Here is a 21,257-nt window from a genome sequence, read left to right as displayed (position 1 = left end):
CAATTTTAATGACTGGCTTGATAATGGAATGAAAAGCTCTTATATTTTACATTCAACTTCATTTTATGTAAAATCACATGTACTATCTCTATTTTTTTCTCAAAGGGAGAAAACAAAAATGAAAAGAAATCTCTCAAAACCAAGATGCCTCCAGTTTCAGCTAAAGAGTCATACACCAAAATTCAAGGTAAGAACCCAAATCAGCAGAAAAAAACCCTAAAAAGTAAAATGTATACTTCTCTGAAATGTATTGTCTGATGAAACACCTGTCCTTGACTAGGTAAATTATGTAGGGTCACACTTGAGATTATTTGAAGATCTGGATATTTATAAAAATTATTTCTTCATTCAGTCAGCTATTCAATAGATGCTTTTTTATCACCTACCACGTGCCAGGCCCTGTTCTGTGGGTTGGAGATACAGTGGTAAAGAATATGGGCCAAATTTGTGTTAACATAAGTGTATAGTGAACAATGAAATTTCAGGTAAGTGTTATAAAAACATTAAAATAGATGTGGGTTATACATGTTTAAAGGTTCTGTTCTCTTCGCCCTTGAAACTCCATTAGAAATCTTATCTACTCCTAGGGCTACCACATTCACTTCTACATTGATGATTCCAAATTCATATCAGACCAATTTCTTTTTTAAGACCCTGTCCAATATTTTCCAGGTAACCACTGGACAAATATACCTGTATGTTCTGCTGCCATCCTAAAGAAAGCATGTCCAAAATTTAATTCCTTATCTTCCCCTTCAAATAAGCTCCCTCTCCTGATTTATTTCTATTCCTGGTTCTATTATTTTTTCAGTCTCTCAAAACCTAATTCATGTTTATTCCTCTATCTAGGCTGTTCTATAAAGGAAATTAGTCACCAAATCTCCTTTCATAATGGCCCTCAAATCCACTTCATTCCTTTCATTCCACCACTAATGCCATCTTTATTAGTAACTCATGCCTACATGACTCCCAGGCTCTAAGTGATCTCTTCTGATTAGGACTCTTTCACCCAATCTCTCCCCTTTTCATCCAGCCCCAACAGTATTAGCAGATTACTTTCCATTAATCATTATTTTGATCTCACGTCTCTGTTAGTCTCTTCTAAAGAGCCTTAAGTGCCTCAATATTGCCTGCAGGACAAAATCTAAATTACTTCATCTGATTTGGTAGGATCTAATGAAATCTATTACCAGCTCCTCTCCTATTTCTCCTGAGTATTAACACTACATTATCACCAATAAAACATAAAAATGATAGAAGAATCACTAGAACAGAATATGCTACTCTTAAATAATGAAAACATACAATTATTGTTACAAAACTAGAGTAAATATTTTGCTTTTCATCTATTAGAAAGGTAAATGTATGATAATTTTTACTAGAACAAATTTTGGAGCTGAAGCACAATTGAGTTTTTGCTAGCCAGAATTTCTATCTCTAAGGAGGAAAAATAAGAAACATGTGAAAATTACAGGCAAGATTGTAAATAAAGAAGCAAATCACAAGAAAGGCTGTAAGTAAACAAATTCCTCTATAGGAATATCCCCACAATCAAATACTGAAGAAATGGTCCCATTGTCATTATACTTGACTGCTCATATTTAAAAGAAAAACAAAGAACCTATGTGAAGAAAATAACAATTTAACAGAGAAATGTAGAATAATCTTGAATAACTGGAGGAAAATAATATGTTCCCAGTTTGGAGGGTAACATTATAAAGATACAGATCTAGTTTTGTAAATAATTCATACTTCTATTTTCATGATCTCCTCTCTACCCACTTTCAACAATATATTTTTAAAAACAAAGGAAGAAAATTCACTTTAGTTTTCTTGATTTTATTTATTTATTTACTTATTTATTTGGAAGTACAGATCTAGGTTTTTATTGTTCTGATTAGAATGTAGAGAATACTTACTGTGTCTATAGAGATCAGCTGGGTTTTTTCACTTTCTTTTGCATTTTCATCTCAGCCAAGAAGACAGCAAAATAGTGTCTTCCAAACAGTCATCATTTACTTACTTGAGGAGAAAGGAAAAAAAAGTAAATGTTCTATAATGTTTTTCAACATGAATGCAGTTTAATATTACCTCCTAACTGATTACTAAAGCTAGGCTCTTCAATTGTTAGATTATCTGATTTTAAATGTTTACAATGATGTATCACTGAAAGAGAAGCATTTAATAATCATAAAGGCTCCATTTCTGATAAAAGTTCACACACATATATTACTTCCACAGATAGTAAGACTCCTATACCAAGAGGATATAATAAAAAAAAATGTGTTCTTGACATTTTTTTCCCTCCCACCTCAACAAAAACAAAACATCAACCAAAAGACACCTCTCTTGATTCCACTTCCTCTTTGGCTATTGCCTCATTCCCATATTCTCCTTTAGAGTAAGACTGCTTGAAATAGCTATCTATACTTGTAGTCTCTGATTCCTGTTGTCTCTTTCTCTTTTTTATTTTTTTATTGAGTATAGTTGATTTACAATGTTGTGTTAATTACTGCTGTATGGCAAAGTGACTCAGTTTTTTATATATATATATATATATATATATATATATATATACACATATATGTATATATACATGTATGTATATACATATGTGTATATGTATATATATACATATGTATATATGTATATATACATATATACATATGTATATATATATACATTCTTTTTCATATTATTTTCCTTTATGGTTTATAAGATACTGAATATAGTTCCCTGTGCTATACAGTAGGACCTTGTTTATCCATTCTATATATACCAGTTTGCATCTGCTAATCCCAAACTCCCAATCCATCCCTCTCCCATTCCCTCCCCATTGGCAACCACCAGTCTATTCTCTATGTCTCTGATTCTGTTTCTGTTTCATACATAGGCTCATTTGTGTCATACTTTAGATTCCACATATAAGTGATATCATATGCTATTTGTCTTTCTCTTTCTGACTTACTTCACTTAGTAAGATAATATCTAGGTCCCTCCATTTTGCTATAAATGGCATTATTTAGTTCTTTTTATGGCTGAGTAGTATTCCATTGTATATATGTACCACATCTTCCTTATCTATTCATCTGTCGATGGACATTTAGGTTTTTTTCATGTCTTGGCTATTGTGAATAATGCTATAAACATAGGGGTGCATATATATTTTTGAATTATAGTTTTGTCTGGATATATGCCCAGGAGTGGGATTGCTGAATCAAATGGCAATTCTATTTTTAGTTTGCTGAGGAAAACTAGTTAGTTTAGTTTTAGTTTTGCACAGTGGCTGCACCAACTGACATTCCCACCAACAGTGTAGGAGGGTTCCCTTTTCTCCACACCCTCTCCAGCTCTTGACATCTTTTTATCAACAGCATTATTTAATCTTCAAATTTTTCAAAAGGAGTAGAAGGTTCTTCTGTAGATCATATAAGAATTTTCATTGCATACAATGAACTGTTGGTTAACAAATGGAGGTATTGAGGAAGAGAGAAACACCCTACAGTAGAAATCAACTCTGCATATCCAAAGGAAGAAAAAAGCACAGATTTGTCAAGATAATTCAAACTATAATTCTGTTTTATTTTGAGTTATTTTAATTTTTTTATTGACGTATAGTCGATTTACAATGTTGTGTTAGTTGCTGGTGTACAGAAAAGTGATACAGTTATACATATTTATACAAAAATAAAGAATATTTCATATTCTTTTCCATTATGGTTTATCACAGGATATTGAATATAGTTCCCTGTGCTATACAGTAGGACCTTGTTATTTATCGATTTTATATACAGTACTTTATATCTGCTAACCCCGAACACCTAATTTATCTCTCCCACAGCCCTTTACCCCTTTGGTAACCATAAGTTTGTTTTCTGAGTCTGTAAGTCTGTTTCTGTTTTGTAAGTAAGTTTATTTATGTCATATTTTAGATTCCACATATAAGTGATACCATACGATATTTGTCTTTCTCTTTCTGACTTACTTCACTTAATATGGTAATCTCTAGGTCCCTCCATGTTGCTGCAAATGACATTATTTCATTTTTTTTTATGGCTAAGCTGTATTCCATTGTGTATATATACACCACATCTTCCTTATCCATTCATCTGTAGACATTTAAGTTGCTTCCGTGTCTTGGCTACTGTTAAAAGTGCTGCTGTGAACATTAGGGCATGCATGTATCTTTTTGAATTAGTGTTTTCATTATTTCCAGAATTGCTGGATCATATGGTCATTCTATTTTTAGTTTTCTAAGGAACCTCCATACTGGTCTCGATAGTGGCTGCATCAATTTACATTCCCACCAACAGTGTAGGAGGGTTTTCCCTTTTCTCTACACCCTCTCCAGCATTTGTTATTTGTAGACTTTTAAATGGTGGCCATTCTAACTGGTGTGAGGTGATACCTCATTTTATTTTGATTTGCATTTCTCTAATAATTAACAATGTTGAGCATCTTTCTGTGTGCCTATTGGCTATCTGTATGCCTTCTTTGGTGAAATGTCTATTTAGGTCTTCTGCCTATTTTTTGATTGGGTTGTTTGTTTTTTCATTATTGAATTGTATGAGCTGTTTGTATATTTTTGAAATTAAGCCCTTGTCAGTCACATTGTTTACAAGTATTTTCTCCCAGTCTTGTAGGTTGTCTTTTTGTTTTGTTTATGGTTTCCTTTGCTGTATAAAAGTTTGATTTGGTTCCATTTGTTTATTTTTGTTATTTCTATTGCCTTGGGAGCCTGAGCAAAGAAAACATTGGTACGATTTTTGTCAGAGAATGTTTTGCCTATGTTCTATTCTAGGAGTTTTAAGGTGTTGTATCTATATTTAACTCTTTAAGCCATTTCAGTGTGATGGTATGTTCTAACTTCACTGATTTACATGCAACAGTCCAACTTTCCCAATATTACTAGCTGAAGAGACTGTCTTTTCTCCAGTGTATATTCTTGTCTCCTTTGTGGATGATTAATTGATTGTAGGTGTGTGGTTTTATTTCTGGGCTCCCTTCTGTTCCATTGATTCATATGTCTGTTTTTGTACCAATACCACACTGTTTTGATTACTGTAGCTTTGTAGTATTGTCTAAAGTCTGGGAGGGTTATGCCTCCTGCTTTGTTCTTTTTCCTCAAGATTGCTTTGGCTATTCTGGGTCTTTTATGGTTCCATATAAATTTTAGGATTATTTGTTCTAGTTCTGTGAAAAATGTCATGAGTAATTTGATAGTGATCACACTAAATCTGTAGGTTGTTTTGGCTAATATGACCATTTTAACAATGTTAATTCTTCCAATCCAAGAGGATGATATATCTTTCCATTTCTTTAAATCACTTTCAATTTCATTTATCAATGTTTTATAGTTCTCAGCATATAAGTCTTTCACTCCCTTGATCAGGTTCATTCCTAAGTACTTTATTTTTTCATGAGATTTTAATATTATGAGTTATTTTATAATAGTGATGGTTTCAAATCTGTAGTTCTCACATAAAAATACAACCTTGATGGCATGAAACCAAGAATCACATCTTTGGGATTACAAGTTTATTCTTATTCTTGTTATACTCTATTCAAAGTGTGTTTGTAATCTTAATAGTTCCTGGCTGGTAATAAAAGCTCTTTCATGGAAACTTCATTTAATAGAGGAGCTATTTGAGTGGGAAGGAAAAAAAATTGTTTCATTTAAATTTGCAGACTTAGCATGTCTTCAGAGACTTTAATAGGAATAACAGTTATATTTGAGATATTTTGTTTTGAAAAAGCAAAATTATTACTGTTTAAATATAGCCTCTTATACATGGTTGGTATTTCCATGTTCTTCACTTCAAAACATGCAGGTGCAATGTCATAATATCTGCAGATGTTGAGTTCTGATTATAGAACTCTTATCTTCTGCAGAGCCTGGTTTAATTTATATCTGCCATAGAAATGAAGAACGCAACATATTTTTGATTCAAATAAAGATAACTTACTAAAGTCCTCTTGTGATTACAATCATTTTTCTTAGGTTTCCACTTCACTTATATTACATTAAATGTTTCTTTAAATTAATGTTTTGGTACCGGCATAGGATATGTAAATGACTTACCTAGTGATTTATGATGCCGTAAAGTGACTCTATTTGTGTGGAAGTGGATCAAAGTTTGGTGCCCATAACTTGTATGGCTTGGTAAGCTCAATAATGCCCCTCAAGGTATCCATACCCCAACTCCCCAAACCTATGAATTTGTTACCTTACATGTGAAAAAATTGCTGATATGATTATATTAAAGATCTCAAGATGGTAAGATTATTCTGCGTTATCCAGGGGGCCTCAATGAGGTCAAAGGGTCTTTATAAGAAGACAAAAGGGCCAAAGGCAGAAGAAGGAGATGGGATGATGGAAGCAGAGGTTGGATTGATGCATTCTGAAGATGGGGGAAGGGACCATGAACCAAGGAATTCAGGCAGCCTCTACAAGCTGGAAAAGATGAGGAAACAGATTCCCTCCTAAAGCCTCCAGAAGGAATGCAGCCTGTCTTAGACTTCTGACTTACAGAACTGTAAGTGAATAAATCTGTGTTGCTTTAAGCCATTAAATTTGTGGTAATTTGCTACAGAAATAGAAAACTAACATATATGGCTTTAAAATACTCCACACTTTCAAAGTCACAATTAAGAAAATGACATTTTCAGTCCAATCATACAATTAATACTAAAGGCAGTATTTTGTACTAGAAAAAACAGAGTTTGACACCCCTGAATTCAAATTATTACTCTGCTACTTAACTAGTTTTGTGTGACCTTAGTTGGTCAAGATATTTAACATCTCTGACTCTTAGCTTGCTTGTGTATAAAATAAGGATAATACTGTCATCACTAGGCTGTGGGTATGAATTTAATTAATATACATAAAGCATTTAGCATCGAGGTTGGTAAATTCCAATGTTGATAGAAATCAGATAGCTTAAACGAGGATCACGTATGCCCTGTCTAAAGTGCCAGAGGTCACTCGGCTCCGACCAATAGCTGTCATGCAGGGAAGAGGGTTAAGTGCTGCCAGACATTTCATCTTCAGTCTAGAGAGACTGCAAATACAAATCTTAACTTGAAATTTCCCAGTTTTTAAACATTGACTTTTTAATGTTTAAATATTCCTTTATTTTACATCATTGAAAGAAAACTGAATTCTTGTCAAATTTAGCCCATACTACCATTCTGTGGCCTCTAACCAACCACATGTAGGTACTCCATGTAGTTAAAACCTGTGGACATTGACAACACTCGACAAGATGTTTTTAGTTATCCTCTTAGTCTTCCCTTCTTTTCCAGTCATGCTCTCCAGCCCAGACTTTGTGTTGCAAACAGACTACAAGTGTGGGGTCCTCCCTGCGCCTTCTGAGCCAAATCGCTCTCCACAACCAAGATCCCAGCGTGCCAGGTTCAGCAAAGTTCCAGGTCTGCAGAGGCATCCCAGGCCTTGCCAGTCCCCCACCATCTATCCAAACTGACCTAGCCTGCATCTCAGCCAACTCAGTTTGAACAGACATCCAGAGAGCTAAAAAACAAACAGACAAAAAACGGCTCTAGGGCTTCCCTGATGGCGCAGTGGTTGAGAGTCCGCCTGCCGATGCAGGGGACACGGGTTCGTGACCCGGTCTGGGAAGATCCCACATGCTGCGGAGCGGCTGGGCCCGTGAGCCATGGCCGCTGAGCCTGCGCGTCCTGAGCCTGTGCTCCGCAACGGGAGAGGCCACAACAGTGAGAGGCCCGCTTACCGCAAAAAAAACAAAAACAAAAACAAAAACAAAAACAAAAAAAAAAAACGGCTCTAGAGCTAAAACTTCTCTAAAAAATAAATTATTAAAATATAGAGAGAAAAAAGGAGGGAAAATCCTAGCTTGTTTAAACACGAGACCACTCTTTAGTCCTTAGTAGTAACAATTAACTTATTCAACTTAACTTGTCTTATGTAGAATAGGAAAATAGGCAGACTGTCTACTGAAATTTAATTTACAAGTATCAGTAAAGACTTCCCTATGTAAACAGACTGGCAGGCATGAGAGGACCTACTATGGCTAATTTTAGCAGTATAGTCCACTTTGTGACTATTGGTCCTATTCACCAGCCAAGGGCTAAGTTGGGAATATAGAAACTACATCAGCAAAAAAAAGAATGAAATTTTTTATCAAAATTACTCAAGCATGTTTCTCTGCTTCATCCCAAAAGAAAGTCTTATACAGTATACAATTAGAATTATAGAACTCAATAAGAAATATTCATTCAAAACTAATACCTAATATGATGATGAACAAAAGAAATTAGAAATGAATAAACTTGGCATGTGAAATTTCTGAAAACTTAGTCTAGAAAAAAGATAAGTAACATGGGCTTTGCAGTTTGAAACGATGAAGAAAATTCCCAACCATGCTGAGGACATGCTGGGACATAGGCATAATCAGGGCACCTTGGGTGGCAAGGGCTCATCGTAAGAAAACTTGTGGATAACTGGAACTGAAAAAGTGTTCAGGGGATGGAAGCAGCTGTAGGAGCTAATTACTCTCTCTGACTCTTGTTCACAGTCAACATGGCTTCGTTTCTCAAGACTGTTGTGTTTCTCTATATATATCTACTCTAGACTGCTCTCTTTCCATCTACTCTTTTCCCAGTCCATATTCCAGAGAGAGCAGTCTATATGACTTAGGTAACAACCATTGTTCCCACGGGGCAGAGCCTTCATGGTGACCATATATATCGGTCACCAGCCAGCATGGATCGCTACCTTCTTCAGGTCAGGTGCCCAGCTGTGTGCACAATCAGGAACCATTCCTGCATGTGATACAGCAGAGATGGAGAGAGCAATAACAGCTAAAGGAGAAGTTAGGCAGAGAAATCATACACTATTTTAAATATCAAACAGAAGAGGAGACTATGATAAAATATCTCAGTGTCCACTTATTTTTTAAACTAAAATCTTGAGACTCACCAAAGTAGGTGTTTTCACTTTTTTTTCTTTTTTCTTTTTTTTTTTGGATAAAATGCCTTTTTTTTGCAGTTTTCATGATTTAAATATATTTGCAAAATTCAATTACATCAAACTCTGTGTTTTTAGTCTTCTTTCTGCTAAAGAATATATCTGATTTGTAGGAAATCGCATTCTGCTTTCCTGATCCCTGGAACTCTTTTAAGTAAATAGAAGTTCCTGTATGCCCCACATACATCAATGCTGTGTAGACCTGAAGGAGTTAATGTATATTTTTTGAAAAAAAGATCATTTTAATTTACCCTAGTCTGGCTGGTGGAACACTTTGTATTTATATTGCATTTTTCTCGAACGGAGGCTTTATCTAATCCCCACAGAAATCCCCATGACAAAAGTATTCCTCATTTTATGGATGAGGAAACTGTTACAGAAAAGCGACTTATCCAGAGTCACCCAGAGAATTAGTGATGTTAGGATTAGAGCTCTCTCTTCAGTACCCAGTACCAGTAACTCACCACATTCCTTAATACCTGTATGTAAAATGCATTTTCTAAATGAATTAATCCCAACAAAAGGTCTCTGAAACCAAGCATGCCATTGAGAGAGGACAGGATTCCTTGATCCTGACACAGTACCAAAGTTACCTTAGATGGATCTGTATTCTTTTTGCTTTGCAGTTATTCATTTCTTTACTTGTGATGATGTACCTTAAAGCAAAATCTGCCTAAATGTAAAAATTCCTTCAGGACTTGTTAGCATGTTAAGGCTGCCTGGAGGAACTCTAACCTCTGAGTAGGTTCAAGGATCCCATCCTAGCTCTTTTGGCACAGGCTTCTGCCTGTACACCTCCAGCAATGGGGTTTTTGCTGCCTCACAAAAATGTATGTTTCACTGTTAGACAAGTTGAGTTGTTAGAATGTTTGGGGTTTTGTTTGTTTTTCTGTTTTGTAAATCCCATCGATGGATCCCTCTTATGCCTTCTGGAATACATGAAATAATTTTATTTTCCTGTCTACGTAACAGCCCTTCAAAGAATTGCAAATAACTGCTAGCTCGCTAGCTAGTCTTCAATACCTTAGCTAAAGAACATAAGTTCCTCAACCATTCTTCTAATAGGATGGTTTCCAGAACTCTCACCTACTGATTCCTTCTAGATTTTTATAGATTACTTGAGCACTTCTTAGTATAAAGTACTCCATTTTTCTATGCTATGGCATTTAAGGCACTCCATCAGATTCCATTGTGTATGCACTGCTACAATATTTGTCAACTTCCTCCATGTCATTTGACAATCTACAAAGATGTAATAAAATTTCAAGTGTGATCAAGGTGCTGTAATTAAAATTATTCTAAGAAAACATATATTCTAGCAACTACAAAATTAATCACAAGCTGAGACAAAAATACAATCTTGGGTGCCAGAAAATAATCATTAATCATACACTTCTTAAAACTGTGTTATTCATTTTTAACTCCAAATGTTCATTCATTAAGATGAAAATAATAGTATCATTTATGCATCTAATGAAAGTACTCAGACTTAGTCTTTAATAATTCATCTAACATCTAGCACTCAGGTATTGTTGGTGTCTAATAAAAGGAGATTTGTTTCTGAGACAGAGCCCACAATGTATTTGGTGTTTTAAGAATTAGAAATTTAACTAAGTGATATCATCACCTGCACGAGGTATTCCAACCAATGAAAGCATTTTTAGGTCTTCTTTTTACATTCATCCAAAAAAGGGTCAATTGAATCAATGCCTAATTAACAACCTTATTGCCAAATTAATTTCTTTCTTTGAATCCCTCCTTTTCCAGCAATTATTTAGTGACAGTGATAAAATGTGGAAGGTTAATGGCTTTCTGTATCAATTATTTCCTCTCTTAAAGAAGAAAGCATGTGTTTCACACCTGTGCAGGCCTCCACCATGCGCAGTACCAGGGGGTCAAACAGTCTGAAAGTGTATTACAGAGGCCCAGAGTGAGATGCTGCCAGGCTGGAGACAGAATCAGCCAGGTGTGTGGAGAGCAAACTCAGTACTCACTCTTGCACATTCAATAAAAGCAACCATATCAGAACCCTTTGATATCTGCCACGGGCACACATTCCAGGGCAGAATTTGACCAAGTGCACGGATGTGATCTGGCAATTGCTACACAATGTGCAAAGAGCACAGTTGGCAGAAAGACTTATTCTATTCATTTGGGCAGCTGCAAAAAAGGGAATCCTGCTGTCCATGTGTGAAGCTGGGGAGTACCATGTGTAGTTCACAAAACTTTACCCAGATACCAAAGCAAGATTTGCCACGTATTTTAGATTTCTCTTTCATGATGAGGATGATGCAAACAATCTGACCATCTGTTCCCACAAACAAATAACATGCTGCATGGATAAAAAGACACCCATATTGACTATAGTTGATGGAGATCCTTTTGTTTTAGGTCCTCATGGGTATTTTTTCAAGTTGTTCTGCCTTGAATCCAAGAATGGAAATAACTGGTTTCTCATCTTCATGGGACTTTTTAACTTCATGGGAGAATCACAGATTGGAATCTGCCTACCAGAATCACTTAATTCTGAAAGTGTTAGTGTTCAACTTTTTAAATTGCTTTGCCTCACTCTTCTACATTGCCTTTGTCCTGAGGGATATGAAGCTTTTGCGTCAGAGCTTGGCTACTCTCCTGATTACCTCTCAGATCCTTAACCAAATTGTAGAATCTCTTCTTACTGGTTCCAAAAGAAGCAGCATGTGCAGGTGAAGAGGAAGGTGCAGGCTTTAAAGGCAGACATAGATGCTACATTATATGAACAGGTCGTTCTGGAAAAGGAAATGGGAACTTACTCGGGCACCTTTGATGATTACTTGGAGTTATTCCTGCAGTTTGGTTATGTGAGCCTTTTCTCCTGTGTTTACCCACTGGCAGCTGCCTTCGCTGTGCTAAATAATCTCACTGAAGTTAATTCAGTTGCCTTAAAAATGTGCAGGGTCTTCAAACGCCCATTCTCAGAACCTTCAGCCAATATTGGTGTATGGCAGGTAATTATTTGAGAAAAAATTATTTCTTTAAAAAAAAACAGAATGAGGCATTGTGATTTTTTTAAAAAGCTATGATAGAAGATTTATTTTATAATAAAATGCTTATCCACAAAGCAAATTAGGCTATAATTAACTTCTGAAATAGCCTAGACTTGTCATAATAGAGCATCATTTTAGAAGGGCTTGGTAATGTCTAGAAGAGACCTGGTAAGGTACGAAGATCTACTTAAAGTTAGTTTAATCCAAATGTTATGAGAATAAACAAAGATTACTTATTAGAATGGAAGAAAAGAACTATTGCAAAACAACTGGTCATGTAATTGGTACTAGCAGAAAAGTAACAGCAAATGTAATACCTATGCTGTGGCTTGAATGAGCGATGGAAGAGGACGATGCAGCTTATGCTCATGTGCCTCTATAAGAAACAGTCACTAAAAGCCTCTTAAGGAATACTCTGTTTTACAGATTCTGCCTGTTTTATATTCAGGAGGGTTTTTTCTGAATTATTTTACTCGTTTTTTCATGCTCTATTTAAATCCTAATATTCTTTGGAGGACAGGTGTCCCTAGAAATGTATACATGCACAAAATGGCTCATAGCCTTTTTTTTGGTCAGACTCCTTTAAGGAGCTCATGTTAACCCTAGATCTTCTCCATGGAAAAAAATGCATATACAGCATACAGTCTCAAAGGTTCTAATCCATGATTGTACAGGACATCCATGGCCAGAGGTTAAGAACTCTCTGCTTTAAAATATCGTACAGTGATTGCCCCCAATATTTGTAGATATAAGAAAAAGATTTGGCTATCACTTTCTTAGGCAGCAATACATGGAACAATGTCAAAAATCTGAAAAGTGATTGAGGGGGTAGATAAAAAGAAATGGAAAAATATAGCTTGATCCAAATACACAGGGAAAATTCTCTCATTTCTATCAAAAGCCTCTTAGTAAAAAATGACATATGGAAAGTGTGTGTTTCCTATCTTCCAGCCAAAATTAGTATAATTCCAAAATAAAGGTAGATAAGAGATGCAAAATGAAGAAAACTGTCTTGGGAAATTCAGGGGTTTATTCTTTCTTATTCATAAAATTTTTTTAATGGTAAGTAATGACTTGACTTTATGATTCATTTTATTCTTGAAACATGTTCCTGAAAAGTTCAGTATATTGAAAACTTTTAGATGGATCATAGAAATTGTCATATTAAAGGACTTGTATGGTGAAAACTTTTGTAAAGTAAGGGATCATACCCTGATTTATCAGTTTTGTAAGCCCAGACTTTCGATACTGTGTTGGCTTAAGTTTTAAAAATTATAATGTACTACAATAAAATAAGAATTATGATTTGGGCCTTCATTTCAACTTTCTAAGCACAGTACATCCACTTAAAAATAAATTAGAAACTGTGGATAATGGATTAAATTGTGTTCATTGTATTTCTTTGCTCCCTCTATATTTTCTTTTTATATTAATTTATTTATTTTCATTAAAATCTTCTCTAAAATCCAAATATTTAGCAGTGAATTGATTATTCTCTAGGTAAATTATAATTTAAACTATATTAATTGGAAATTGTATTTGTAGGTTTGAAGGAAAAAATTTAATCCTTGTACTGAAAATGAAGCTAGTACATATTAGTTTGCATTGCTTCTTCAGAAAAGATGTCACAGCTGAAAATGATCAAAGGAAAAATAAAGATTTCTATCAAAAAACAAAATTAGAATGCAAAATTTGAAAATAATGTCAATGACATCATTTCTGCCTATTTTATTTTTCTGAATTTTATGATGCATCAATTTCAGCCATAAATTATACTTTAGCAGAATCAAAACTGCCTTATGAATAATGGCTCCTTATTAATCTCAGCCTTGCTAATGTCAAAAAGAAATATACCATGTGAGACTTTTGTTGCACAATACACCAAATTTAAGCATATTTTTTCTTCAGTGTGAAGGTGTCTGCAGGTTAACTCCTCCTGCATAAGGTCATACTTTGTTTAGAGGAATCCTAGGGGAGGTGTTCCTGTGAAAACTATTCTAGAAAAACAAGCAGCATCTCTCAACTTATGTTGTCCAATATAGCTGTATTAAGAGTGGCATATAGGGATTTCCCTGGTGGCACCATGGTTGGGAATCTGCCTGCCAATGCAGGGGACAGGGGTTCTATCCCTGGTCCACGAAGATCCCACATGTCGCGGAGCAGCTAACCCCATGTGCCACAACTACTGAAGCCCGCGCACCTAGAGCCCGTGCTCTGTAACAAGAGAAGCCACCGCAATGAGAAGCCTGCGCAGGGCAACGGAGAGTAGCCCTCGCTTGCACAACTAGAGAAAGCCCGCTCACAGCAATGACGACCCAATGCAGCCAAAAATAAATTAATTAATTATTTTTTTTAAGTGGCATATATTCTTCTATCTATATGTTGTTTCTTTCCCATAGATAAAATCTGTGAGAAAAATACACTTGAAGACAAGACCACAAACCCTGACTCTCAAAATCCAGCAGAATCACCTGGAACAAAGCCAGAGCAGGAGGAAATGGGGACTGGGAAAGAAGGCCTGGTCAGGTGAGAACTCAATAAAACACATAATACTGCACTCAAAAATTCAAACACCTATCCCCCACTTTAGCTGAGCAAAGGTCAGGAGAACTACAATAGTCACATAATACAAGGGACCTGGGCCAGAACTAAAAGGTCGTTTCTGTCCAGTTCATTGTTCCTTACCAGCCTGCCATGGCCACTAACCAGGATCTCTAGGCAGCCATTTGTCCATAGGCCATAGCACACCAACAAAAACATTGTAGTCACGTGTCTGAGTCATTAGTATCAGCTTGAAAACAGCTTACATATTTACTAGGCATGAATTTTTTAAAAAGGACTTGAAGAGAATGTATGACTCTTCTCTGAATTCATAAAGAAATGGCTATTCCAATTCTGTAAACATTTTATTGTTCCAGAAGATTGATTATTATTTCCCTTCATCTGCTAAAGAAAGTGTGGTATGATAACCAAGAATAATTACAGAAGCAGATAATCTTTTTGCCACTGAAGGAATACAGTTATATAAGTACTTCCTACAAAATTACTGGAAATATCACAAAGAAGATGGCAATGTCAGTGTGAATCAGTGAATCCACAATAAAGCCCAACAAGAAGCTCCTTCATCTGGCCACTTCTTAGCATGTTTATGTGCCTGCTGATCCAATTTGAATTGCTTGACTATAGTTAACGTAATTGCAATAAGTGTACCCTTCTTATTTAATAGGCAAGAAGAGTTGTCATTTATAAAGAAGTTAAAAGTACCTATTCCTCCCCCTCACCCCCCATTCCCACTTCTCTCTCAGCAGCTCTACTGTATTAAACTGTGTGCTGCCAATAGGTGTCACCATGATAATCTAGGACCCGGTGTATTAGGTTGAACAATAGGCATCAGAAAGAGTGCATTTTCATTAAGCATATATTTGACTATATATGAAAATAAACACAAGTTCACTCTACTGCACATACAAAAAAAAAAGTTTGACAAAAATTAAGCCTGACATATTATTTAGGCAGAGAGAAGGTACTTAAACTCTGAAGTAAAGATTAGACTCTCACAACTGGGGTAAGTAATTATATTATTTCTTTAACTGTTGGTGTTTACAGATGATTTACAGTCCTGTTAGTGAGTCATTGTTGTCTTTACTCCACAGATAAGCAGCCAAGGCACAAAAAGGTTAATTAGTTTGCCTATAATCATAGGTCAGCTCTGCCAAGATCAGACTGCAAAAGACTCAGATCCCTGAGTGGAACTTTTTCCTCGCTCCCACCAATACACTCATTTTTAATCAACATCTTAACCTACTGAACTGATCTCTCTTTCTAGCATTTATTTTAGTATATTTAATTTTGTGTAACAACCAGGGTGATATATAGGTTTTCAAAGGACTGAAGTGGAAGCCACAACTAACATTTTTAGGGATGTATTCTTCTTAACCCAGTATAGTACTTTCACTCTTCTGAAATACGAAAATGCAAACATTTCAATTACGCAGAAAATGGGTCATATCTCAAAAACACAAAACTCCTTGACACCGCTTTGTATACTTCCCACCTGTTTTACTTTGTCTTCCCCAACACACAATTCCTTCCCTGTTATCCCATCTCCCTGTTCCAGTCATACCTGTCCTATTTCAGACTCTTGTACTCATGAATTGATTATTCTCTGGAATGTTTGATTATTCATTTTGCAGTATAGGTAGCAAAGTCGCTTGAGAATTATTGACAAACTGAGTTGACCCAAGTTAGTTTAAAGCTCTGGCTTTATGGCTGGCCACACTTCTCCTCAAGATTGAGGGAGAACCAGCTGTATTGAAGGAGCAACTTAAAAGGGTCACTGGAAGTTCCCGTGTCACTTTTGACTAATATTACTGGGAATCTTAATTTCCAATACCATGGAGGACTTACCAAAGCCTTCCTGTTTTGATTTCATGGGTATCAGTGGTACCACATCTTGAATCCTAGAGAGCAGAGTTTCTATACATAACTAGAAAATATCAATGATAAAATAACTTTCTATTAAAAGTGTTATTTTGCAATACTCTCAATGAGTAAAGATGATTTTGGTATTTGCAGTTATTAAAAATCAACAGTTTTAAACTTGGGCAAGGCCAGGTTTTAAAAAGCTCTTTCTCCTTGAAAAACATTAAGGATTTGATTGATTGCAGGCACTAAATACAGATGCTGTGTGAGCGAATGATTCTCACTTCAAATTTTTGAAGTAACAAAAAAAGTTAATTATTAATAAATAAAATTTAAAGGTAGATTTTTTTATTCTAAGTGCATTTACATTATCCTCTGACCTGAGTCATGGCTTGAGTAGGAATTATGTGTTTAGGATGATCAATATCATCCTATTGTATTGGGGAGAATGCATGCTGTGGATGTTGCAGTCTCTGTGTGTGAAGTGCAGTGTGATATTATTGATTATGCCTTTAGTTTCTGTCACACTCAACAGAAGACAGGCAGGGGTAGATACCAGGAGAACCAACAGGATATAGATATAGACATAGATATAGATATCACAACAGGATATATTTTTTTAACAACAAGATTATATATATAAAGAGATTTATTATAAGGAATTGGCTCACATGATTGTGGAGGCTGGGAAGTTCCTAAGATCTCCAGTCAGCAAGATAGAGACCCAAGAGAGCCAATGATATAGTTCCAGTCAGGCTACAAGTCTCAGAATCAGGAGGACTGATGGTATTAATTCCAGTGTGAAAGCTGCAAGCTGAAGACCCAAGAAGAGGCAATGTTTCAGTTCAAGTTTGAAGGCAGGAAGAGCTATTGTCCCTGCCCAGTCAGGCAGGAGGAATCCCTCTCACTCATGGGAGGGTCAGCCTTTTTGTTCTATTCAGGCAGGCTTTCAACTGATTGGATGACGACCACTTACATTAGAGAGGGCAATCGGTTTTATTTAGTGTACAGATTCAAATGTTAATGTCATCCAAAAGCACCCTCACAGACACACCTAGAATAGTTCCTTTTTTTTTACATATCTGTTGTATTCTATTGCTTTGGCACAAAGACTATTGCAAAGTGCACAAGGAAAGATTAGCTATGATGTAATTTTCAGTTAAAATGAGTTTCTGCTTATAACATAGACAATTTCTAGAGGGCATTAAAAAAAACAATTATCTGAGTCGTGTAAAAGCATTTAACTTTTTAAAAAAGTATCTTTATTGGAGTATAATTGCTTTACAATGTTGTGTTAGTTTCTGTTGTACAACAAAGTGAATCAGCTATAAGTATACATATATCCCCAAATCCCCTCCCTCTTGAGCCTCCCTCCCATCCTCCCTATGGCCTCCCTCTAGGTGGTCACAAAGTACTGAGCTGATCTCCCTATACTATGCAGCAGCTTCCCACTAGCCATCCATTTTACACTTGGTAGTGTATATATGTCAGTGCTACTCTCTCACTTCATCCCAACTTCCCTTTCCTCCCTTGTGTCCTCAAGTCCATTCTGTACAACTGCGTCTTTATCCCTGCCCTGTCACTAGGTTCATCAGTACTGTTTTTTTAGATTCCATATATGTGCTTTAGCATACGGTATTTGTTTTTCTCTTTCTGACTTACGTCACTCTGTATGACAGACTCTAGGTCCATCCACCTCATTACAAATAACTCAATTTTGTTCCTTTGTATGGCTAAGTAATATTCCATTGTATATATGTGCCATATCTTTTTTATCCATTCATCTGTCAATGGACACTTAGGTTGCTTCCATGTCCTGGCTATTGTAAATAGTGCTGCAATGAATATTGTGGTTCATGTACCTTTTAGAATTATGGTTTTCTCAGGGTATATGCCCAGTAGTGGGATTGCTGGGTCATGTGGTAGTTCTATTTGTAGTTTTTTAAGGAACCTCCATACTGTTCTCCATAGTGGTGGTTTCAATTTACATTCCCACCAACAGTACAAGAGGGTTCTCTTTTCTCCACAGCCTCTCCAGAATTTACTGTTTGTAGATTTTTTGATAGTGGCCATTCTGACCAGTGTGAGGTGATACCTCACTGTGGTTTTGATTTGCATTTCTCTAATGATTAGTGATGTTGAGCATCCTTTCATGTGTTTGTTGGCAATCTGTAGGTCTTCTTTGGAAAAATGTCTATTTAGGTCTTCTGCCCATTTTTGGATTGGGTTGTTTGTTTTTCTAATATTGAGCTGCATGAGCCCAGAATAGCTTTTGACCAAATACCTGGGGACCTTGTGGCCCAGTCAAGTTGACACATAAAATCAATTACCACACCACCTCCATTACTCACATAAAGGAACTGAAAGTTTTTCTGATGCTAAAATGCAGTCTTTTCTCACCATTTCACAGTCCTCTCATCTCACCTTCAATGGACTGAATGTTTGTGTTCCCTCAAAATTCACGTTTTGAAGCCCTAACCCCCAATGTGGCATTATCAGAAGATGGGATCTTTAGGAGGTGGACCCCATCATGCATGGAGTTCGTGCCCTTATAAAGAGAACCTAGAGAACTCTCTTGTCCTCTTTCCACCATGTGAGAATACAGCAAGAATCCTGCAAAACAGAAGACAGCTCTCACCAGAACCCAGCTCTGCTGGCACAGTGATCTCAGACTTCCAACTTCCAGAATGATGAGAAATGAATTTCTGTTGTTTATATGCCACAAGTCCATTGTATTTGTTATAGCAGTCTGAACAAGTAAGACATCACCGAACCCAGCCTTACCCAAAACTCTAACATAGAGCCTCAGTACCCTTGGGCATACATAATAATGACCTTCTTCTTCATCATGCCACATAACAGAAATTCTAATGTTAACTATTTACAAAGTTGGGCATCCTGTTTATAAAATACTCCCTTGTCTCAAATATTGTTTTGTAAGGATACAAGAGTACGGTTATATGCCTAAGCCAAATTCACATGTTATGTCTATTTAGCTCTTTATATAAACACAAAAAGAAGGGGTCAGTAAAGTTGACATTATTATCATAAAGATGTGAATTTCATAAAACAAAATCACTTCTGTGATTCTGTGATTTTTTTTCATCAAACTCTCAATAAGATTCTAAATAGAACCTAAAACTAATTTTCTGGCCACAGTAATAATACTTATCTCAAATACATGTCAGCCCAGGAGGATATTTCTTTTCAAGATATCCAAGTATTACATATCCACATTTCTGACTGGAATCCATTTGTGTTAAACTAGATTATTTATTTATTCTTTTTTTATATCCTTTCAGAATGTTCTCTAAGTTGTTTATCCAGGGGAAAAATATTCTTTGCACATCTTCCCAGAAAAAAGCAACCAATTCATTATCTTGTCAGATGAATCATTTAGCTTCTGAAAGGCATGGGGTTCACCCCTGGAAAGTCCCATTGATGCCATTTGTCCATTACCGAGAAAAACAGCCTGTTTCTGGCATTCCATCTCAGCACATTCTTATTTTTTAATATAAAAAAGTGCATTTTGATGGACACTAATGAATAGCAAACAAAAGATGTGTTTTGCCTGGAAATGTCAAATAGCTATGTCTGAAAAGGAGACAGAGTTGAATGCCTGATAGGTTAAGTGGTTAAATGATGAACAAGCAAGTGAAAAGTTCAATGCCCATGACTGGGGTGCACTGCAAGACTGACTTTTACAGTTATAGTATATGGCTTTTCATCACCGTTGCTACCCATAATGCCAAGAAAGAAGGTTATTTCTATGAATAGTCTTCTTTGTTCATAATAGCAATCAGTCTCTATTTGGGTGGTTTTAAAATAGGCAGTCATATCACAGCAGGAACAATGAGAGCAGAATAGAATTCAGAATCTTATCAGCACTCATAAACACTGACGTGTATTGTCTTGTAGCTAGAAAAAGCAAGAATCACTGCTGTAAAGATGCTTAAAAATCCATATGTGACTTTATAGTTGAAATAGAAAAGGAATGCCAGCTATCAAGTTTATAAAAATAAAATACTATTTATACCATAATAATTTATAAGCATGTAAAAAAATAAAATCAGCTACACATGTGCTAATTCTGTAGGATGCATAATAAAAAATGATGCACTATTATTTTTAGCCCCAAATTAGAATTTTCCTCTATGGTAAGCAATACTTTTATAATTAGGCATTGCAAACACTTTTAACAAGAGATTCGCATCTCATTTTAATAATGATTGCTAACTTATATTTCTAGCAATATGGCAGAGTAAACATTTGTAGAAAACTCTTTGGGGAGAATGTAATTAAAACTACTAGGTAAAATATAAAACCTACATTTGAATGCATGCCTGAGCTAGTGAAAAATAAATTCTACTGATAGAAAGTTTCAAGAACTGCTGTTTGCCCCAAGGATTTTTCCAAACTCTACAGCCTAGATCTGAGTTGAAATGTGTCATTAGTGAAACAAAACCTGGGATTAAACTGGATGCAAAAAACAGGTTGGAAACTCTTTCATAAAACTAGGATTCCACAGGGTAACCCACTGGAGGGTAAACTACTTCTCAGAGGGAAACATCTTGAGTAATACTTGCCTTTGTCTTGACTTTGAGTGGGAAAAATGGAAGAAATTTAAAATTGGGGGCGAGGCAGGGGGTGTGGAATGAAGGAGGAGAGGACAGAGGAGGGAAGGGGCAGAGAAGAAAGGGAAGGGGAGAAGAGGAAGGGGAAGAAAAAAATTTCTTAGCCATAAGCCAATATTCAAATAGACCTAGAACAAGAATTCTTATACTATCTATATTCTGAATAAA

The 21,257-nt window shown here is 35.8% G+C and overlaps 1 protein-coding gene across 1 annotated transcript in view; it reads left to right on the top strand.

Annotated features, from left to right (window-relative positions):
* The window catches only part of CNGB3 (cyclic nucleotide gated channel subunit beta 3), a 143,808-nt gene that overhangs the window by 3,353 nt on the left and 119,198 nt on the right, over positions 1-21,257 (top strand). The window contains exons 2-3 of the mRNA XM_065895239.1: positions 106-187; positions 14,433-14,559. Coding sequence (XP_065751311.1) covers positions 106-187; positions 14,433-14,559 — 209 coding nt within the window. The remainder of the gene's footprint in view (positions 1-105; positions 188-14,432; positions 14,560-21,257) is intronic.

This window comes from Phocoena phocoena, chromosome 17 (assembly GCF_963924675.1).
Source record: "Phocoena phocoena chromosome 17, mPhoPho1.1, whole genome shotgun sequence".
In the NCBI taxonomy this organism is placed as follows: domain Eukaryota; kingdom Metazoa; phylum Chordata; class Mammalia; order Artiodactyla; family Phocoenidae; genus Phocoena; species Phocoena phocoena.
Note: the sequence above shows the minus strand (reverse complement) of the source record. Positions and strands in the feature narration are given on the sequence as shown.